Raw genomic sequence first — 17,547 nt, 5'->3', positions numbered from 1 at the left:
TTTTAAAGACTAGTAGTATTTGGTTTTACCCTAGGTCTCTGGGCTATCTAGACTTTGGTTCTTGGTCACCCAAGTAGTGTGAGGTACAGGTTCCATCTCATGGACTGGGCTTTAAGTCAAATCAGACATCGGTTGGTTACTACCACACATTTGTGCCACCATTGCCCTAGCATATGTTATAGGTAGGACAGATTATAGGTCAAAGGTTTTATGGTTGGGTTGGTGCTTATTTATTTATTTATTTATTTATTTATTTATTTATTTATTTATTTATTTTGGTAGCCTGCAGAGTGCCTTTCCATGTATCGACACTAGAATATGGTGGTGAAGGTTCTGTGTAGGCACCAGCTCTGCCTCCATGTTCTATGAGCTGTGGGGGTCCCGACTTCTGCAATGGGGGCCTTGCTGTCCATTTGTGGAGAGCAACCTATTCTCTTGGCAACAGCCTGGGTTGTTTGGGGCTTTCCATGGAACCCTTTCTGACAACAGTCCTTGTAGCAGAAGCTTTGTTCTGTGACAAGAGATGGCCAGGAAGGGTTCCATCTCCTTGTTATTTGGAGGCTTCATTAGGATTGCCTTCATATATTATAGGAAGTTTCCACTGTACAAGGTTTCCATACTGCCCTTCAAGTGCCCTTCAAATTCAAATGAATTCTAGCTGTCTCTTCCCTCATTCCTTCTCTCAACTCCATCTCCCCTCCCTCTTTCTACCTGATCCTCCCATTCTCCCACCCACCACTCAGTGTGGGCATGTCCTTACCAAGGGGTCCTCATGGAGACCAGGGGACAACTCACATTCAGGCTTGTGCAGCACGTGCCTCTACCTGCTGAAATACCTTGCAGGCCCCTAGGGAGCAGGAATTGTCAGTGTATATCATCTCTGTGGACACCGTAACAGAACCCTTTGGTCTCTTAAACTTTGTGGGATATGTTTCTTCTTATTAGCTTGTTTTCCAGAATTGGTAATGATCAGTGACTGGTAGACCAGGCCAGGTTGGCACATAGGTGAGGTGTCTGCCTCAAAGAAGGCTGATAAGATCAAGTACAGATCTGCAGAATGAATGAAAAATAGAAGGTAATTCAGACAGTTAGCCATTGCTGTTTGAGAAGTCCAACAAGGAATTTGGAATGGAGATCATGCTTCTGTGGCTGGAAAAATGCCTAGTGTTAAAGTGCTTATTAGAACCTACGTAAGTGACAAGGGGCCATGGCAGCCCACTTGTGATTCCAGCCTTGGAAGACAGAAACAGGGAATCCCCAGGCAATCTAGCTAGGGAGACTCACAGTATTGAGGAGCTCTGGGTTTGACTGAGAGACCCTGCTGCAGGGAGTAAAGTGCAGTGACAGCATCAACCTCAGACTGCCACATGCATGCACAACCCCACACACAGACACACACACACACACAGACAGACACACACACACACACAGACAGACACAGACACACACACAGAGACACACACAGACACACACACAGACACAGACAAACACACACACACGTTTATGAAAATGGAAGGAGAAATGGAGACTGAAAGTGAAGGCATTGAGCAGAGAGTGTTTTGATGGCAGTAATGGGTGTTCAGCTGTGAGGGCAGCATTCAGAAGCTCCAACTACACGCCTAAGAGGACTGGTGGAAGCAAGTAAGTGCTGACATAGACCTAGTAATTTGAGTTGGACTGCCAGAGAGAAAGAGAACCAGCTGACTTCACACTAGCCCAGCCAAGCTAATTGACTAGAATTCCTCAATCTAAAAGATTCAAAATAGGCTTCGTCCCAGTGCGGGGTTGAGTATGCTGGTGGAAATGTAATGATTTTAATTTCCAGAGGTGAGAGACAGGTAAGACAGAAAGAAGTGTCTCTGACATTGCTCCTCAGGAAAGGCTTACAGAATTTGCTGATAAAAGGCGTTCATTGCTCTTCTCTCTTATTCTTCCTGGTGCCTGAGATCGAACCCACAGCATCTCTCATGGTAGGCAAGTGCTCCACTGTTGACCAGCCCAGGGACTCTTAAAGTATTCTTTGTCTTTGGTCAGTTTGCCTCTGCTTTCCCTCTTCGTGTTAGTTGCTTTTCTATTGCTGTAGTAAAACACCATGGCCAGCGCACCTTACAGCAGGAAGAGTTTATTGGGCTTATGGTTCCCGAAGCATAAGAGACCATCATGGCTGGGGAGTGTGGCAGCAGGAACAGGAAGCACAGCGCTCACACGGTGCACCACAAGGATGGAGGAGAGAGAGCAAAACCCACTTCCTCCAGCAACACTGCACGTCCTACACCTACCTAAAAGGGCTCCCAACTAGGCCCCAAGCATCCAATGCCCAGGACTATGGAGGACACTAAAACACATTGGTGACCTATCCTCATCTGGGTAGTTTCTGGTGTCTCATCAAAGATAGCTCTTCATAGGCCAGAAAATGGCATTTCTCCTTGTTCTCTTCTTCCCTAATGGCAGGAAGACGAGTGTGCATGGAGTAGATTTGGTGTTAGTTTCTAATAAGAAAAACACAGGACAGAGCCAGGCTGTGGTGGCACACGCCTTTAATCCCAGAACTTGGGAGGCACAAGCAGGTTATTCCTGTGAGTTTGAGGCCAGGTTGATCTACAGAGTGAGATCCAGGACAGCCAGGTCTACACAGAGAAACCCTGTCTAGGGGCGGGGTAGGGGGAAGGGAAACAATAACAAAACAAACAAACAAACCCACACAGAACAGAAATGTAACAAGTTAGTTCAGCTTGCTTTGAGGGTTTTTTTGGGGGGCAGGGAGGCTGCTGTGCTAAGGATTGAATTTACAACCACGCACCTACTAGACACGCGTCCCCCGCTAAGGTGCCCCTCCAGCCCACATCTGAAGTCTGTGGTCATTAGATGGACCTACATTCTTAGCCATTCCTGTTAACGCTGAGCCTGTGCTGTTCTGGGAAGAAATACTCTTTTATAAAGACCATTTCTTAACAACTTTGGTTCTGGTTGCTGTTATTATTCTTGAGACCAAGTCTAACTATGTAGCTCAGGCTGGCCTCCAACTCAGGCTACTCCTGCCTTAGCTGGGATTACAGACAGGTGCCACATCCCTGTTCCTTGTTAAATTTTTTCCCTAGCTTCCTTTTTTTTTTTTTTTTTTTTTACATTAGTTAATAGTGGCTGGGTGGTGAGGGCGGCGGTGGTGGTGCACACCTTTAATCCCAAAACTTGGGAGGCAGAGACAGACATATCTCTGTGAATTGGAGGCCAGCCTGGTCTACATAGTAAGTCTGGGACATCCAGGGCTATTACACAGAGAAGCCCTGTCTTGAAAAGGAAAGAAAGAAAGAGAAAAGAAACAACAGGAACACACACAAAAACCCCAACAAATTAGTCAATAGCATGACTAGACAAGTCTCCCAAAGGATAGTGGGACTGTGCTTGGGTTTGTGTTGCCTGTTGGTTGGGTTTTCAGATGCCTGAGGTGGTAATTTTTGTCACCGTGACACAAGCCTGAGGTCAGCGGAGAAAAGGGAACCTCAGTTGAGAAAATGCCTCTATCAGATTGGCTCATAACAGGCCGGCAGTCCATATTGACTAAAGTTGACGTGGGTGTGAGTGTCTAGCTCGCTGAGCAGTGGTTCTGAGTTGAGCCATGAGGAGCAAGCTTGTAAGCAGCATCCCACCACAGTTCTGCTTGCATTCCTGTGCCCAGGTTCCTGCCCTGTCCCTCCATGAAGGACTGGGACCAGTAAGATGAAATAATTAAACCTCTTCTTTCTCGGGGTGCTTTTGGTTCTGGTGTTTATTACAGCAACCAAAAGCAAACTAGGACAAGGCCCACCCCATTCTCGGGCATCATTTACATTTTCACAGGTCAGAGGTTAAACAAACATGTATCATAAGTTTACAGGCTTATTTCTGCTTGCTTTTTCTCTAGAGTGGCAATAGTTTCCAAGTCGTTTGAAGGGAAAACTGACCGCACAGAGCAATGGTATGGAACCCAGTACAAGCAAGAAGCTATACCAGAAGAAGTCATTCAGGTAGGCTTAAGTCGCCTGTGAATAAGCCTGAGGTATGAGGAACCATGGGCCCCAGAGTATGGAGAGTGGTGGCCCACCGCTGTCCTTACTCTCCTGGGAAGAGTGCAAAAGGAGCTAGAGAGCTGGAGGATGGAGTTTCATATGACGTGATGTGCTCTCGCACCTTCCTGTGTGTTCATCAAACCACCAGGGCTGTAAAATAGTCTCTCAGGTTCATGCATCCAAGCCCTGAAGTATGGTAGACACAGATCACACCGCACCAGGAAGGCAAGAGAGGAGGAAGTAGGGGACATGGGAGACAGGCGCCAGCTTCAGAGAGCTGGCAGTGTTGCTGCAGTCCTGGCTGGAATTCACACTGGTTTTACTTTTCAGTAGCATTATATTTTGCCCTCATTGTCTCACTACTCTTTTTGTCAACATAAGAGAATTGTGAGTTGTTTCCAAACAGTTGTGTTTAGACTACATTTTCCTGCATTTGCCAGTGGTTGAGGCTTAGATACGTAGAACCTTTTCTCCTCTTGCCTTGTTGGCTGTGGACCCTTTGAGTTTTTGGTACTTTACTCAAAAGTACCAGAAAACCTTACAAGTAATGAACTTTTCTTCTTCTTCTTCTTCTTTTTTTTTTTTTTTTTTTTTTTTTTTTTTTTGGTTTTTCGAGACAGGGTTTCTCTGTGTAGCCTTGGCCATCCTGGACTCACTTTGTAGACCAGGCTGGCCTCGAACTCACAGCGATCCACCTGCCTCTGCCTCCCGAGTGCTGGGATTAAAGGCGTGCGCCACCACGCCCGGCTCTTTTTTTTTTTTTTTTTAATTTAATTTTCATTTCATGTGCATTGGTGTTTTGCCTGCATGTATGTCTATGTGAGGGTGCCAGACACCCTGGAACTGGAGTTACAGACTGTTCTGAGCTGCCATGTGGGTGCTGGGAATTGTACCTGAGTCCTCTGGAAGAGCAGCCAGTGCATTTAACTGCTGCGCCATCTCTCCAGTCCAAATTTTTTTTTTCAATGACAATACTGTAAAATAAATATTTTTTTTTTTTTTTTTTTTTTTTTTTAAAGATTTATTTATTTATTATGTATACAATGGTCTGCCTGCACGTACAGTACAGGCCAGAGGAGGGCATCAGATCACATCATAGATGGCTGTGAGCCACCATGTGGTTGCTGGGAATTGAACTCATGACCTCTGGAAGAGCAGTCAGTGCTCTTAACCGCTGAGCCATCTCTCCAGCCCCAAAATAAATATTTTTTTAAAAATTATTTCTTATGTATGCGTGGTATGTATGTAGAGGTCAGAGGAGAACATTGTGTGGTCCTTTTTCTCCTTCCTCCTCCACCCGGGTTCCAGGGATGGAGCTCAGGTGTCTGAGCTGGTGTGACCAGTGCCTGATGAGCCATCTCCCTGGTCTAAAAGAAAAAGAAATAGTTTAAGGAAAAAAAAAAAATCTCCAACATTGTGATGCCCTCCAGGGTGTGACTAAATTCATACTCATAAACTGAAGAAAATTCCTCTCTCTGCAGTGAGTGCTGAGCTGAAATAACCTGAAAACAAAGAGAACCTCCTGTTTACCAAATATGACCACAGCAGCCTTGCCATGGAGAATTCCTTTTAAGTTTGTCTGGAGGTTCTAGCAACTTAAGTGTAGTTTAAACATCTGGTCAGTTCTCTACTTTCCTCATGCCAAAAGACACCAAAACCAAGCTACAGCGTCTGCGAAGCGGTGACGTTTCAGCTGGGTAGCAAATGACTGAGTCCAGGATTACTGTTCCTTGCTTGGCCTTTTGGGTTTTTAATAATAAAACGTCTTTTGGTTGTGAGCCTAAAACTTTAACAGCCAATAAACAGGATTCAACAATCAGAGGCCTGTGTTCTGTCCCACTTCGCTGCTGGAACCAGTTCATATGTCAATCCAGATTCAAACCGTGTCTTTGTTTGAAACTTGTCTTGAATTAGTGGCTTACCTAACAGTGTGCATGTCTTCTGGAAGAAATATGGGCCAGGCCTTAAGGAGGACTGAAGTGATGGGGTGGTGAGAGCACTCAGTGGGTAAAGAACCTGCAACCAAGCCTGATAACTCAGCTTCAATCCCCGGAACCCACAGTGGGTGGAAGGAGAGAATTTATTCCTACAGGTTGTCCCTTGACCACCACAGGCACCACAGGCTGTGTACAGCTGTATACAAAATAAATAAGTGGACAAACTAAAAGTACCAAAGTAAAAGAAGCCCTGTTAGCCTGGCCTTCAGGCCATCATAAAGGCAACAGTGTAACTGAAAGTATGAGTTTAAATATTCCTATGTAGATGGTTAATTTTTAAAGTGCCCGGGCAGATATAGACCTATCATTCTGTGTTCCATAAACTCAGATTTTTCTTTAAGCGGTGATTAGAAGCTGCAGGAAGGGGGAAAAAATGTATAGGTGTATGCAAAAAAATCTCAGTACCAGAAAGATAAACTCAAGTTACATGAAAATCCATCAGTAGCCAGGTGGTGGTGGCTCACGCCTGTAATCCCAGCACTTGGGAGGCAGAGGCAGGCAGATCTCTATGCATTCAAGGACAAGTTCCAGGACAGTCATAGCTATACAGAGAAACCCTGTCTGGAAAAACAACAACAACAAACAAACAAACAAAACCCCCACAAAAACAGAAAGGAAAGAAAGAAAATCCATCAGTAGATTCTGGTTGTAGCCCCATTATGTTTACTTTCATAGTGAGCAAAGGCGCCTTTTGTCTGTGTGTTTGTAGTCCTGAGGGTTCTCACTATGTAGCCCTGGCTGGCTGAAAAGTCATCCAGGCTGGTGTCTAACTGGGGATCATTCTCGGCTTTGCAGTGTGATGCTGCAGATAAACCAGGGTTTAACCTCAGCCCGAAGACAGTACCTTTAACTCTGGTTATGTTAGTCATTGCTTTTGTGTATGTGTTCTTTATTACTCATCTAGAAATGGCAAAATGCTGACCTGAACGGAAAATTTAAACTTCCAACAAAGAATGAATTCATTCCTACAAATTTTGAGATTTTGTCATTAGAAAAAGATGCAACACCATACCCTGCTCTTATTAAGGTAATGTGTTAGATCTGTGCTTTGTTTGATTGTTTATTCATGCTGGGGGAGGGTTATATTACCTGACACTTGAGGGTCATGTGATCCTCTTGCCTCGGCCCCTGCATCTCTTGTTCTTCAGGCACACACTACGGAATCAGTGGTCTTAAATTTAAAGTTCAGACCTGTTACATGGAGATATAAAGGCAACTTCTTATATTTGGAATTTCATTGACTTAGGATTCATCACATCCTAAGCGATGACAGAAATGCTATAAAAGAATATAAGAAATACTATGAAGTTAAAAATGCAACAGGAGAATCAGGCGTGGTGGGATACACCTTTAATCCCAGCACTCAGGGAGGCAGAGGCAGGTGGATCTCTGTGAGTTCAAGGCCAGCCTGGTCTACAAAGTGAGTCCAGGACAGCCAGGGCTACACAGAGAAACCCAAACCAAACAAAAAACAACAACATAGAATCTAGACAATTGCTTTGTTGCAGAAAAGTACATTCAGGGCTCTAGTTGTATGTCGGTTGAAGGCTCTTGTCCATGTGCACTGAAGACCTGATAAGAAGCAGGTTTGTGCGGCGCCATGCAAGGTAATGAGAGGAGTTGGTCCGAGGGAGGCTATTGGGTATACTGCCCTACGTAGAAAGGTTCTGACTGTGGCATGGTGGCTGCATGGACTTCCTGGAATTCAAGTCGGGGAAGGGTGACTGAGAGGGCTCCCCCCTCCTTTTTCATAGAGTTTTTTTCAAGTCATTATTTCACACCTTGGATAAAGTGTATAGAAAAGTTGCAGCATATTCCTGGTTCTGAACTCACAAACTACAGCTTATGATGGTAGACACTGCTTTCCATTGTTTTTATCTTCAGATGACCCAATATCCTGATGAAGTTGATAAGAATCCTTGTCTAGGAACATGAAATTTAATTTATCTTAAGCAACTAGGTTATTAGTGAGGCATCAGACTTTAATGGTGTTAAGCACAGGAGAAACTTCACTAACTGCCTCTTTCTGGGTGGAGGTGCTAGAGACTGAACTCGGGGCTGTGTTCGACACACATTTGGCTACTGCGCTGTACCTCCGCTCTTTATCTGTTTGTACGTTCTGCAGCTCGAACCCAGGGCCTTGCACATGCCAGGCAGGAACTCCACTGCTAAGCCATGTCCCTAGTCCTTGTGTTCCTGGACAGGGTCTTGCTATGTAGCTCAGGCTGGCCTTGCACCCAGTGTAGCTGAGACTAGCTTCATCAGTGGCCCCTCGCTTTCCAGAAGCTGGCATTGCACTTGTGCCCCCATGGCTGGCTGGGCTGTTGTAAGTGCTTCTCAGAGTAAAGTGGTGAGCACATTAAATCATTTATACCTCTTAACAGAATTTCAAAGTTTAAAATGAGCATTTGAGAGCATCCTTGGTATAGAATGAGTGACATGAGTTAAGGTATTATTAGATCGTTCATCTTTGCATGTTTTCTACTGTAGCATAACAAGTCACTCTAAATATACCAGTTTCAAAACCACAGTCTTTTAAAAAAGTCAGTTAAAACCACAAAGATGTACTTTCTGAAGGTCAGCATTCTGGAAATGAAATGGGCCGGCAGTTCTGGTTGGAAGTTCAGTAATGGGGTTATGGTGAGGTGTTGTGTCTTTGGAAGGCAAACCTAGGGCTGGGGCATCCTTTCCTGGGTTCAGTTTTGTGGTTGTTAACAGGCTTAGGTCCTCAGCACACACACTTCTCAAGTCCATAGAGCTGTTTGACAGGGCAGCTTGTCTATCCCCAGATTGACTGAAAGGGGAAAGTGAGTGACCAAGGTGGGAGCCAGAGTGTTACCATTAAATCATGGGGAGGCCATTGAGTCTGTCAGTTTCTGTTAGTTAGGCAGACCAACTGATTAGACCAGGAATATACAAGGGTGTAATTTCCAGCCAACAAGGGTTCTAGGTCACCCTAGAGCAGTGGTTCTCAACCTTCCGAATGCTGTGACATTATACTGTTCCTCGTGTTGTGGAGACCCCCCAACATATAATTAGTTCGTTGCTACTTTATAACTGTAATGAATCATAATGTAAACATCTGACATGTGACCCCCTCCCAAGAGGTCACAACCCATAGGTTGAGAACCACTGCCCTAGGGGCTGTCTGACACATTGATCCAGAAGGTGTCCTGTGTCTCTTAGGCTGCCAGTGTCCAGAAAGATGATGCCAGACCAGTTGGAACCGATGTCGCCCATCTGGCTTCTCCACCATGCTCTCATCTCCCTATGGAGGGACACAGAGGGCTGGCTTCTCTCTGTCACAGGGGCTGGCAGTCTTCTCTCTGTTCTGCTCGCTAACTTGGGTGCTTCAAAGTTGTCTAGCGGCAACCTTCAGAACAGCGCCCTTTGTCCCTTAGCGTGAAGAGGGCTTTGAGTGGATACTTCTGTGGAATTGATCTCTGCTTCCCTAACCAAAGTGTTTCCCTGTCTCAGGATACAGCCATGAGTAAGCTGTGGTTCAAACAAGATGATAAATTTTTCTTGCCGAAAGCTTGTCTCAACTTTGAAATTTTCAGGTATGTAATTGAATTTAGCCAACCAACTTACAAAATCAACAGTTACGTTTTTGTCGTTTTCTGTTCTTAAGCATCCATGTCTTGAAATAATAACTGCTGGATTTCTCCTAGACAAGAAAAGGCTGTGGAGAAGTCCTGAGAAGCAGGGCTCGTTCTTCCTTGCAGTAGTGAGCATCCCTTTCTAAAGTGATTCGTGTCAGCTCTTAGTAGGAGGGTCGTCTTAGCCGTCAGGATTTGGGGATCTGGAGAAGTTAGAGGTTTATCCAGAAGGTTCGTTAAGGAAAGACGTGATAATTGGAATGTTTTTGTTGGTTCATATTTAAATTTCTAAAACTTGCTCAGGGATGTATGCGCACACATACCTGTGTGTCTGTGTGTGTTTAAATATGTACCCAGGGATGTGTGCATGGGTGAATAAGTAAATACTGTGTGTGTGTGTGTGTGTGTGTGTGTGTGTGAATGTACACATGAGTGTGTTTATACATAGAGAGGAGGGAGATAGGTTTCCTCGTGTAGTGACTTGGCCTTTTAAAGGGGTCTGTGCACGGAGCCTTCTCATGGTTATGAAGTTGAACTCAGGAAAGAATCTTCAAATGCAAGTTAACCCTTCAGAGCAGCAAAGCCCGGAGAACAGTAAAGACACAGAGCCAAGATTACCAAATTGTTTACACAGTCCTGACCCTCGCATATGTGTGCATTTCATGGTCAAATGTTAGTGTCTTCAATCGCTAAGTCTTAGAATACTGTAGAATAATGTAAACACACACAGGCTGGCTGTTCTTCTGCCTCAGCCTTAGTGTTGCATCACACATGCACACTAACTACCGCACCTGGCTCACACTCTAATTTTATATTTCTAAAACTCAATGTAATAATGTTCAATATGATTTTTTTAAAAAGTCTTCGAGTTTTACATTCTTCAAATGGCAAGGCATGAAATTAAAGAGATACTTTAAATGTTTTGGAAAAGAAAATCTCTAAATAGGAAGTTAACATTTCACAAACAAATATGTTAAGATGGTAGGGATATGAAAATTGTTCCATACTTTTAGGTGTACATATTTTCTAACTTATTTTGAATTTCTTACATAGTAGGGAGTGTCTGCTTGTCTGTTTGTTTCTTTGGTTTGGTGTTTATAAGGTTTTTCTCACTTACGTGAATATATGATTGTGACCCTCGGAGGCCAGAGAGGTGTCACATCCCCTGGATCTGCAGTTACATGTAGTTGTAAGCCGCCTGGCATGGATGCTGGGAGCTGAACTTGGGTCCTCTGGAAGAGCAGCAGGCATCTCTAACCTCTGATCCGTTTCCTGGGTTCCTAGTTTAGTTTTTTGAGGGAAAGTCTCACCCTAGCCAAACTGGCCTGGAACTCAGCCTGAAGGCCCCAGACTGGTCTCAGATTCTTGATGGTCCCCCTGCCTTAGCCTGCCGAGTGCTGAGATTACAGACATGAGCTACCATGCCGCCATGAGGGACAGTGTTAATGTTCTAAGTAGCTAGTCCTCACTTCCCCCTTGCTTGCTGGGATTATTTATAATCATTTCTTCACAACACTTTTTGAGAAACTATTTACCATTTTTCCTCTGATCTGCTCAGCACATATATATCTCCCTTTCCTTGTCTTTTTTTTTTTTCCCCCTCTAGAGAATCACTGTTAGTTTTATTATACATTTGAATAGAAACTGTAAGCACAGTAGTGGTCCCATGTGCCTTTAGTCCCAGCACTCGGGGTCCGGTAGGGGTCGGGCAAGAGGCAGGTGGATCTCTTGAGTTTGAGCCTGATCAGCAAATCAAGTTCCAGGACAGCCAGGGCTACACAGAGAAATCCTGCCTTGAAAAAAACCAGTAAATAGGGCTGGAGAGTTGGTTTAGCAGGTAAGCCTGCTCTTCCAGAAGATCCGGGTTCAATTCCCAGCACCCACATGGCAGCTCACACCTGTCTGCAGCTGCAGCTCCAGCTCCAGGAAGTCCAACACCCTCACACAAACATAAATACAGACAAAACACCAGTGCACATGACATAAAAGTAAATTTATAAAAAAGAAAAATCAATAGATAGATAGATGAATGAATGTATGAATGAGTGAGTGGTATATGTGTGCTATTTGTGTTCATTTCATCTTTTCAGAAATAGGATTAAATTATGTATACTTGCCGGGTGTGGTGGCGCACGCCTTTAATCCCAGCACTCAGGAGGCAGAGGCAGGTGGATCTCTGTGAGTTCAAAGCCAGCCTGATCTACAAAGTGAGTCCAGGACAGCTAAGGCTACACAACCCTATCTCAAAAACCAACAAAACAAAACAAAAATTACTTATACTTAGTCACAGCTTTTAAGACCCTGTGGACCATATGTACACGTATAGTATCTAATTACGATGTATTTGAGCCAGAATCTACGTAATCCAGTGGAATCGTGATGTCTCGTAAAGTTGAGGCCTCCTCCAGTGCTCCAGCACACAGTTGTATGACCTGGTATTTTAGGACACTTGTAATTCTCTTCCCAGCTTGAGTCATATGGCACTGAACCACTAATCTTGGCACTCCTGACTCTCGGCCCCACCTGACGAAACTCTAGTTGCCAAAGAGCTGACTTCATCCTGGCCTTACTTTTGTTTTGATGGGTTCTCTCTCTCTCTCTCTCTCTCTCTCTCTCTCTCTCTCTCTCTCTCTCTCTTTCTCTTTCTCTCTCTCTCTCTCTCTCTGTGTGTGTGTGTGTGTGTGTGTGTGTGTGTGTGTGTGTGTGTGCGCGCACGCGCGTGCTGTCCATTGCCTAAAGAGGATTTGTCATTGCATACAATACTGTAAGAAAATGAGTCAAGATCAGAGAGATGGCACAGCAGGTAAATGTGTTGTCTCAAGCCTCATAGCCTGGGACTCACATGGTAGGAGAGCACTGACTACCACAGTTAACCTATGACTCTTATATGCATACTATATAATAGATAATAGATGTGTCCACAAATACATAAATACATATTTTTTTAAAAGAGAATTAAATGGCAACATCCATTTAGACTCTTTTTTCCCCCTTTGGTTTTAATTTTCCAAGTGCCTAAGCATTTTTCTGTAGCCTTGCTTTTATTATTAGCTTGGATAAAATAGTTGGCATCACTCTCCATATGTAGTGTGGTGCGGTGTAGTCACTGGGCTACAAATAGAATGAAGCACATTCCTTGGGTCTGGAGCAATAGTTATGAAAATCCTCCTGTCCACCTGCCAGATCTCCCCAAGGCTTGTCCCCCTGCGTGCTTTGAGGGCAGGCCCAGCTGGCCCTGTTACCACCACAGCCTGATTTTTGTTCCCTGCCTCCTACCCACCATTATGCACTAGGTTTCCCCCCTCCCCTCATAACCATACTACCACCTGGTATATCAAGTTTAAGCTTATTACTTATTTCTTCCAGTTAACCATAAGCCCTAAACACTCGGGATTCTGCCTGAGTTGTTCCGCGTCTGCTCTCAGTGCCTAGAGAAGCGCACTGTAGAGAGGGTGTAATAACACACATTATTGATTCATGGCTCATTGCTTGGTGCTGATAAAGGTAAGCAGTGTTCCACAGTCAAGTAAGAAGGTTTTTAACTTTCATTTGAATCCCAAACTCCGCGCTGCCAACCCAGGTGCACTGGGGGAAATAGTTTCCTGTCTGAGAGATGGAAAGGTGATATGTGGTTCTAGTTAGCTGGTATCTGCTATTATTTGTTTCTTTTCTTTTCCTACAGTCCCACATAAGTATTTTCCCATTGTAATTTCTTTTCTAATTCTAGATGCAGCTGTATGATAAACTTTATTAATGTTCCAGTAGCACTCTAGTGCTGATATTGTCACAATCCTTTTCCATCATTTTCTTTTAAGGTCAAACAGAGTGCACAGGCTTTCCTGTCTCATGCTTTTATACTCCAAGAGTGTAGCTTGCTTGGAGAGAGAAGACGTGCCGATGCCCGAGCAGCTCAGCCAGTCATGCCTCCTCCCAGCAGAGGAAGGACAGCTGTGCAGTTTTCCCTTTCCTACTCCTACCTGCCTTTCCCCCAACTTGCCAGTTCTCCTGCGCCATCTAAGAGGAGCGGTTCTCTCTCCTCCCTGCCACCGGTGCACACGTGTAGTGTATTTCTGATATCCTCTTTCTTAGACCTTTTTTTTCCTCCTCATGACGAAAAGAAACAGATTCAAAAAATTCAACCGTGGCCTCAGGAAATTACATAAACTAATATTCAGTTTCTTCGCCCGTCTCAAAGGCCATAGCACATTGGGAAGTAATAAATCAGCTCTTTTTACTGTCAACATTTTCTTCCAGCCCATTTGCATATGTGGACCCCTTGCACTGTAACATGGCCTATTTGTACCTTGAGCTCCTCAAAGACTCACTCAACGAGTATGCATATGCAGCAGAGCTAGCAGGCCTGAGCTATGACCTCCAAAATACCATCTATGGGATGTATGTAAGTACCCATGTCTTAGAGCCTTCCACTCATCAACATTTTTTCTATTGATTTGATGGAAGCGTTTTTAATTGTGGGTATGAGTTTAATTTCTTTTAAAAACATTTAGAGCTTATTGTATTTTCTCTTTATTTAATTATCTTTTATTCTAACATTCCACTATGTACCATCCATAGTATGCAGAGTTTCTGTGATTCTTTTTTTTTTCCCCCCAACATCTTTCTCCAGAATGCCATATTTTTCTCCTCAAACTAAATTGTGCCCAGTCTAGGTTTAGCTCCCAGACATTCTGTGTCTGAAAGCTTGAGCTTCAGAAAAGCAGAATGAAGTCCTCTCCCTGTGAAGCGTGAGGTTGGCCTGCCCTGTCCTTAGAAGGCAGAGCCTGAGGCTGCATATCCATCCTCTTCCTGTGTCTCTGTTATCGTGCCCCCGTCTGAGGTGTCAGAGCATCTCTTTTGTTTTTTCTTTTTGTCAGTCGCTACCTTTATGCTGATCCTCTCCATTGCAACATGACCCACCTGTTTATCAGGTTACTGAAGGATGATTTAAAAGAGTACACATATGCAGCACGCCTGTCAGGGCTGAGCTATGCCATTGCATCAGGGATGAATGCAATACTTGTAAGTAAAACGCCAGCCAGCCGGAGAAAAGGCACCACACTGTTGAAGCTTCCTGCTGAGCTTGGGAAAACTATTAACTTCTGCATCTTTAAACAGCAAGGTTGACGGTTTTCTTCCTTGCACCCTTTAAATGACTGAAAGAATCAAATTAGCATTAGTCCACTAATAAGTGACTGGGAACACACGGTGCATCTTGTGCACATGTATGGATGTGCATGTCCTGTTTGAGATGTTTAACACACTAATCTTAAAGCATGTTTTCCTCCCTGTGTATTTGAGTCCTTTCCTAGTTGTAAGTAAAGGCTACTCGTTGTTATTGTGATGCTTGGGTTTTACTAAAACATTAGCATCTTTAATGTCTGTGGACAGCAGTAGAAACGTCCTATGCTCAGATCCATCTGGAGGTGTATTTTGTGGAATGTTTCATTAACTGTCTTACGCTTACCTACGTTATACCTACCCTTGATGGTATCTCACTTTCAAATCAACATCCAGTTGGTGTACACATTGGTTCTCACGCACCTCGAAAGCACACGTTTAGTAAAAGCTGAGGTGAGAGTATGTCCCAAATCTTACACAAGAAGGTTTTAAAGTTGCATTTATTTTGCAGTAGTGTTTCTTTTTATTTTTTATTTTTTTACCAAAATTGTTTTTCCGGTAGGCGTTGTTTAATGTATAAGAATACATATAGTTGGGCTGGAGAGATGGCTCAGAGGTTAAGAGCACCGGCTGCTCTTCCAGAGGTCCTGAGTTCAATTCCCAGTAACCACATGGTGGCTCACAGCCATTTGTAATGAGATCTGGCGCCCTCTTCTGGTGTGTTGCCATGCATGCCGGCAGAGCAATGTATAAATAATAAATAAGTAAATTCTTTAAAAAAAAAAGAATACATATAGTCTAACCATTCTCAGATTCTACAGATTGAGCCTCAAAGATCAAGTTAGCCACAAATATAACAGTAATAGTCTAGCTAGGAATGGTGGTGCACACCTTTAATCCCAGCAGAAGCTTCCCCCCACCCCCCACCTTCAGCAGAAGCTTTTGAAGCAGAGTTCAAGGAAGCAAGTCCAGGACAGCCATGGCTACACAGAGAAACCCTATCCCAAAAAACCAAAAAAAAAAAAAAAAAAAAAAAAAAAAGCAATAGTTTATTTTGTTTTTCCCTAGCGGCTTTTAGCAGCATACTAGCTTATATTTGTGATAAAACAGAATTTCTGGTAGCTGTTAGAGTTCATATGGCATACAGCATGCTTTCTATGGTCAAGGACGTCTGCCCCTGCCATGGTTCTTGGCTGCCACCCCTCACCTGCTAGTTCTCCTTGCAGCCTGTGCCACGTAGCCCCAGGTGCTGCGCACAGAGATGCAGTCGCAGCCTTTCCCATCCTTGCTCTCCGACTGTGAGGCTCTCCGAGGCTGCTGCAGTAAATGATTCTAAGGCAAAGTCTTTGTAGTATGTACAATATATTTTCCTACACATTTATTTGCCATTGGCATTTGGAGCATCAACAGAACTCAGGAGTGCAGGCGGTTACGGCTGGGCTTCCTGCTGCCCAACCCTGAATAAGGACAACATTAGGCCGTGGAATATAAAGTTTTTCCAAAAAATGTTTTTGTTGTTGTTGTTTTCCCTAGAGGAGGAGGCAGGAAGTTGAGACGCGGTCTTGCTGTGTGACTAACCTGGAACCAGCTGAGTAAACCAGACTGGTCTGAGATACAGGGCTGCCTCCCTCCCAGTTACATCCAGCCAGAGCTGATTATTTAAACATTTCTAAACAGTGTTGGGCCGTGTCCAGCAGATAGGTAACAGTCCCCTGCGATTTTTGCCTTCTTCCTTCATTCATAAAAGTATTGGCTCTACTATTCATTAGAGAGTCTTTCTTATGACAAAACTTAGGAGCTTTGGGTGTTACTCCCTGATGGAGCATATGCTTAGCATGGCCCTGGAGTTCAGTCTCCAACACCACAAGGGAAAAGATAAAGCTTAGACTCGCTCTGTAATTGAGCTTGATGCAGTGAGAACCGAGCGCCGTGGCATCGGGTGAGCTTACCTACTTATTGAATTGATTTGAGAAAGGATGTTATTTAAAAGGAAGACAATTAGTGTAAAATTGAGCTTATTGAGTTCCTTGTTTTATTTCCTACTTAATATATCTAGTATGGGGATTTTGAAAGTGTTTTTAAAAATCAAGCTTAAGATGAAGCCATTGGATGTTTTTTTAAAGAGTTTTGACATCTTCAACTCTTTCTGTAGCTCTCAGTGAAAGGTTACAATGACAAACAGCCAATTTTGCTAAAGAAGATTACCGAAAAAATGGCTACTTTCGAGATTGATAAAAAGAGATTTGAAATTATCAAAGAGGCGGTAAGTCTTATAACATGTTTCTATTCATCTTATTAATAGTTCTTGTCATTTAAAATAATTTATTTTCATTTATGTGCATTGGTGTTTTGCCTGCATATATGCCTGTGTGAGGATGTCGGATCCCCTGGAACTGGAGTTATAGACAGTTGTAAGCTGCCATGTGGGTGCTGGGAATTGAACCCTGGTTCTCTAGAAGAGCAGTCAGTGCTCTTAACCACTGAGCCATCTCTCCAGCCCCTATATTGTCATATTATAAAAATTGCCAACACTGGAGAGAGGATCTTAAGAAAGCATTCATGGTTCTGGCGCAGTTATCTCACCTCATCGTTGCTAAATCCCATATCTACTCGGAGAGTCTGTCAGCTTCAAAGGCTGCCACAGTTGCAGTACTGACTCTGGGGAAAGCTCCAGAAACATTAAGAGACTTTTTTATAGTTTTAATCTCAGACGAAGGTGTGCTGTTGTAGGCAGAGGGCTGCCTGCCAGAAGAACCTTCTTACTTTATGGGACATCCTTTAGGGTTG

The 17,547-nt window shown here is 43.8% G+C and overlaps 1 protein-coding gene across 4 annotated transcripts in view; it reads left to right on the top strand.

The window, feature by feature from the left end:
- The window catches only part of Ide (insulin degrading enzyme), a 92,477-nt gene that overhangs the window by 55,044 nt on the left and 19,886 nt on the right, over nucleotides 1–17,547 (top strand). For 3 of the 4 annotated variants that reach the window (XM_051146382.1, XM_051146385.1, XM_051146384.1), the window contains exons 12-16: nucleotides 3,902–4,004; nucleotides 6,948–7,070; nucleotides 9,521–9,603; nucleotides 13,897–14,041; nucleotides 16,913–17,023. In XM_051146382.1, coding sequence (XP_051002339.1) covers nucleotides 3,902–4,004; nucleotides 6,948–7,070; nucleotides 9,521–9,603; nucleotides 13,897–14,041; nucleotides 16,913–17,023 — 565 coding nt within the window. Of the gene's footprint in view, nucleotides 1–3,901; nucleotides 4,005–6,947; nucleotides 7,071–9,520; nucleotides 9,604–13,896; nucleotides 14,042–14,516; nucleotides 14,662–16,912; nucleotides 17,024–17,547 lie in introns of all 4 variants that reach the window. The other variant, XM_051146383.1, reaches the window with a different exon arrangement.

The sequence above is a fragment of the Acomys russatus genome, chromosome 5, assembly GCF_903995435.1.
Source record: "Acomys russatus chromosome 5, mAcoRus1.1, whole genome shotgun sequence".
NCBI lineage: Eukaryota > Metazoa > Chordata > Mammalia > Rodentia > Muridae > Acomys > Acomys russatus.
Note: the sequence above shows the minus strand (reverse complement) of the source record. Positions and strands in the feature narration are given on the sequence as shown.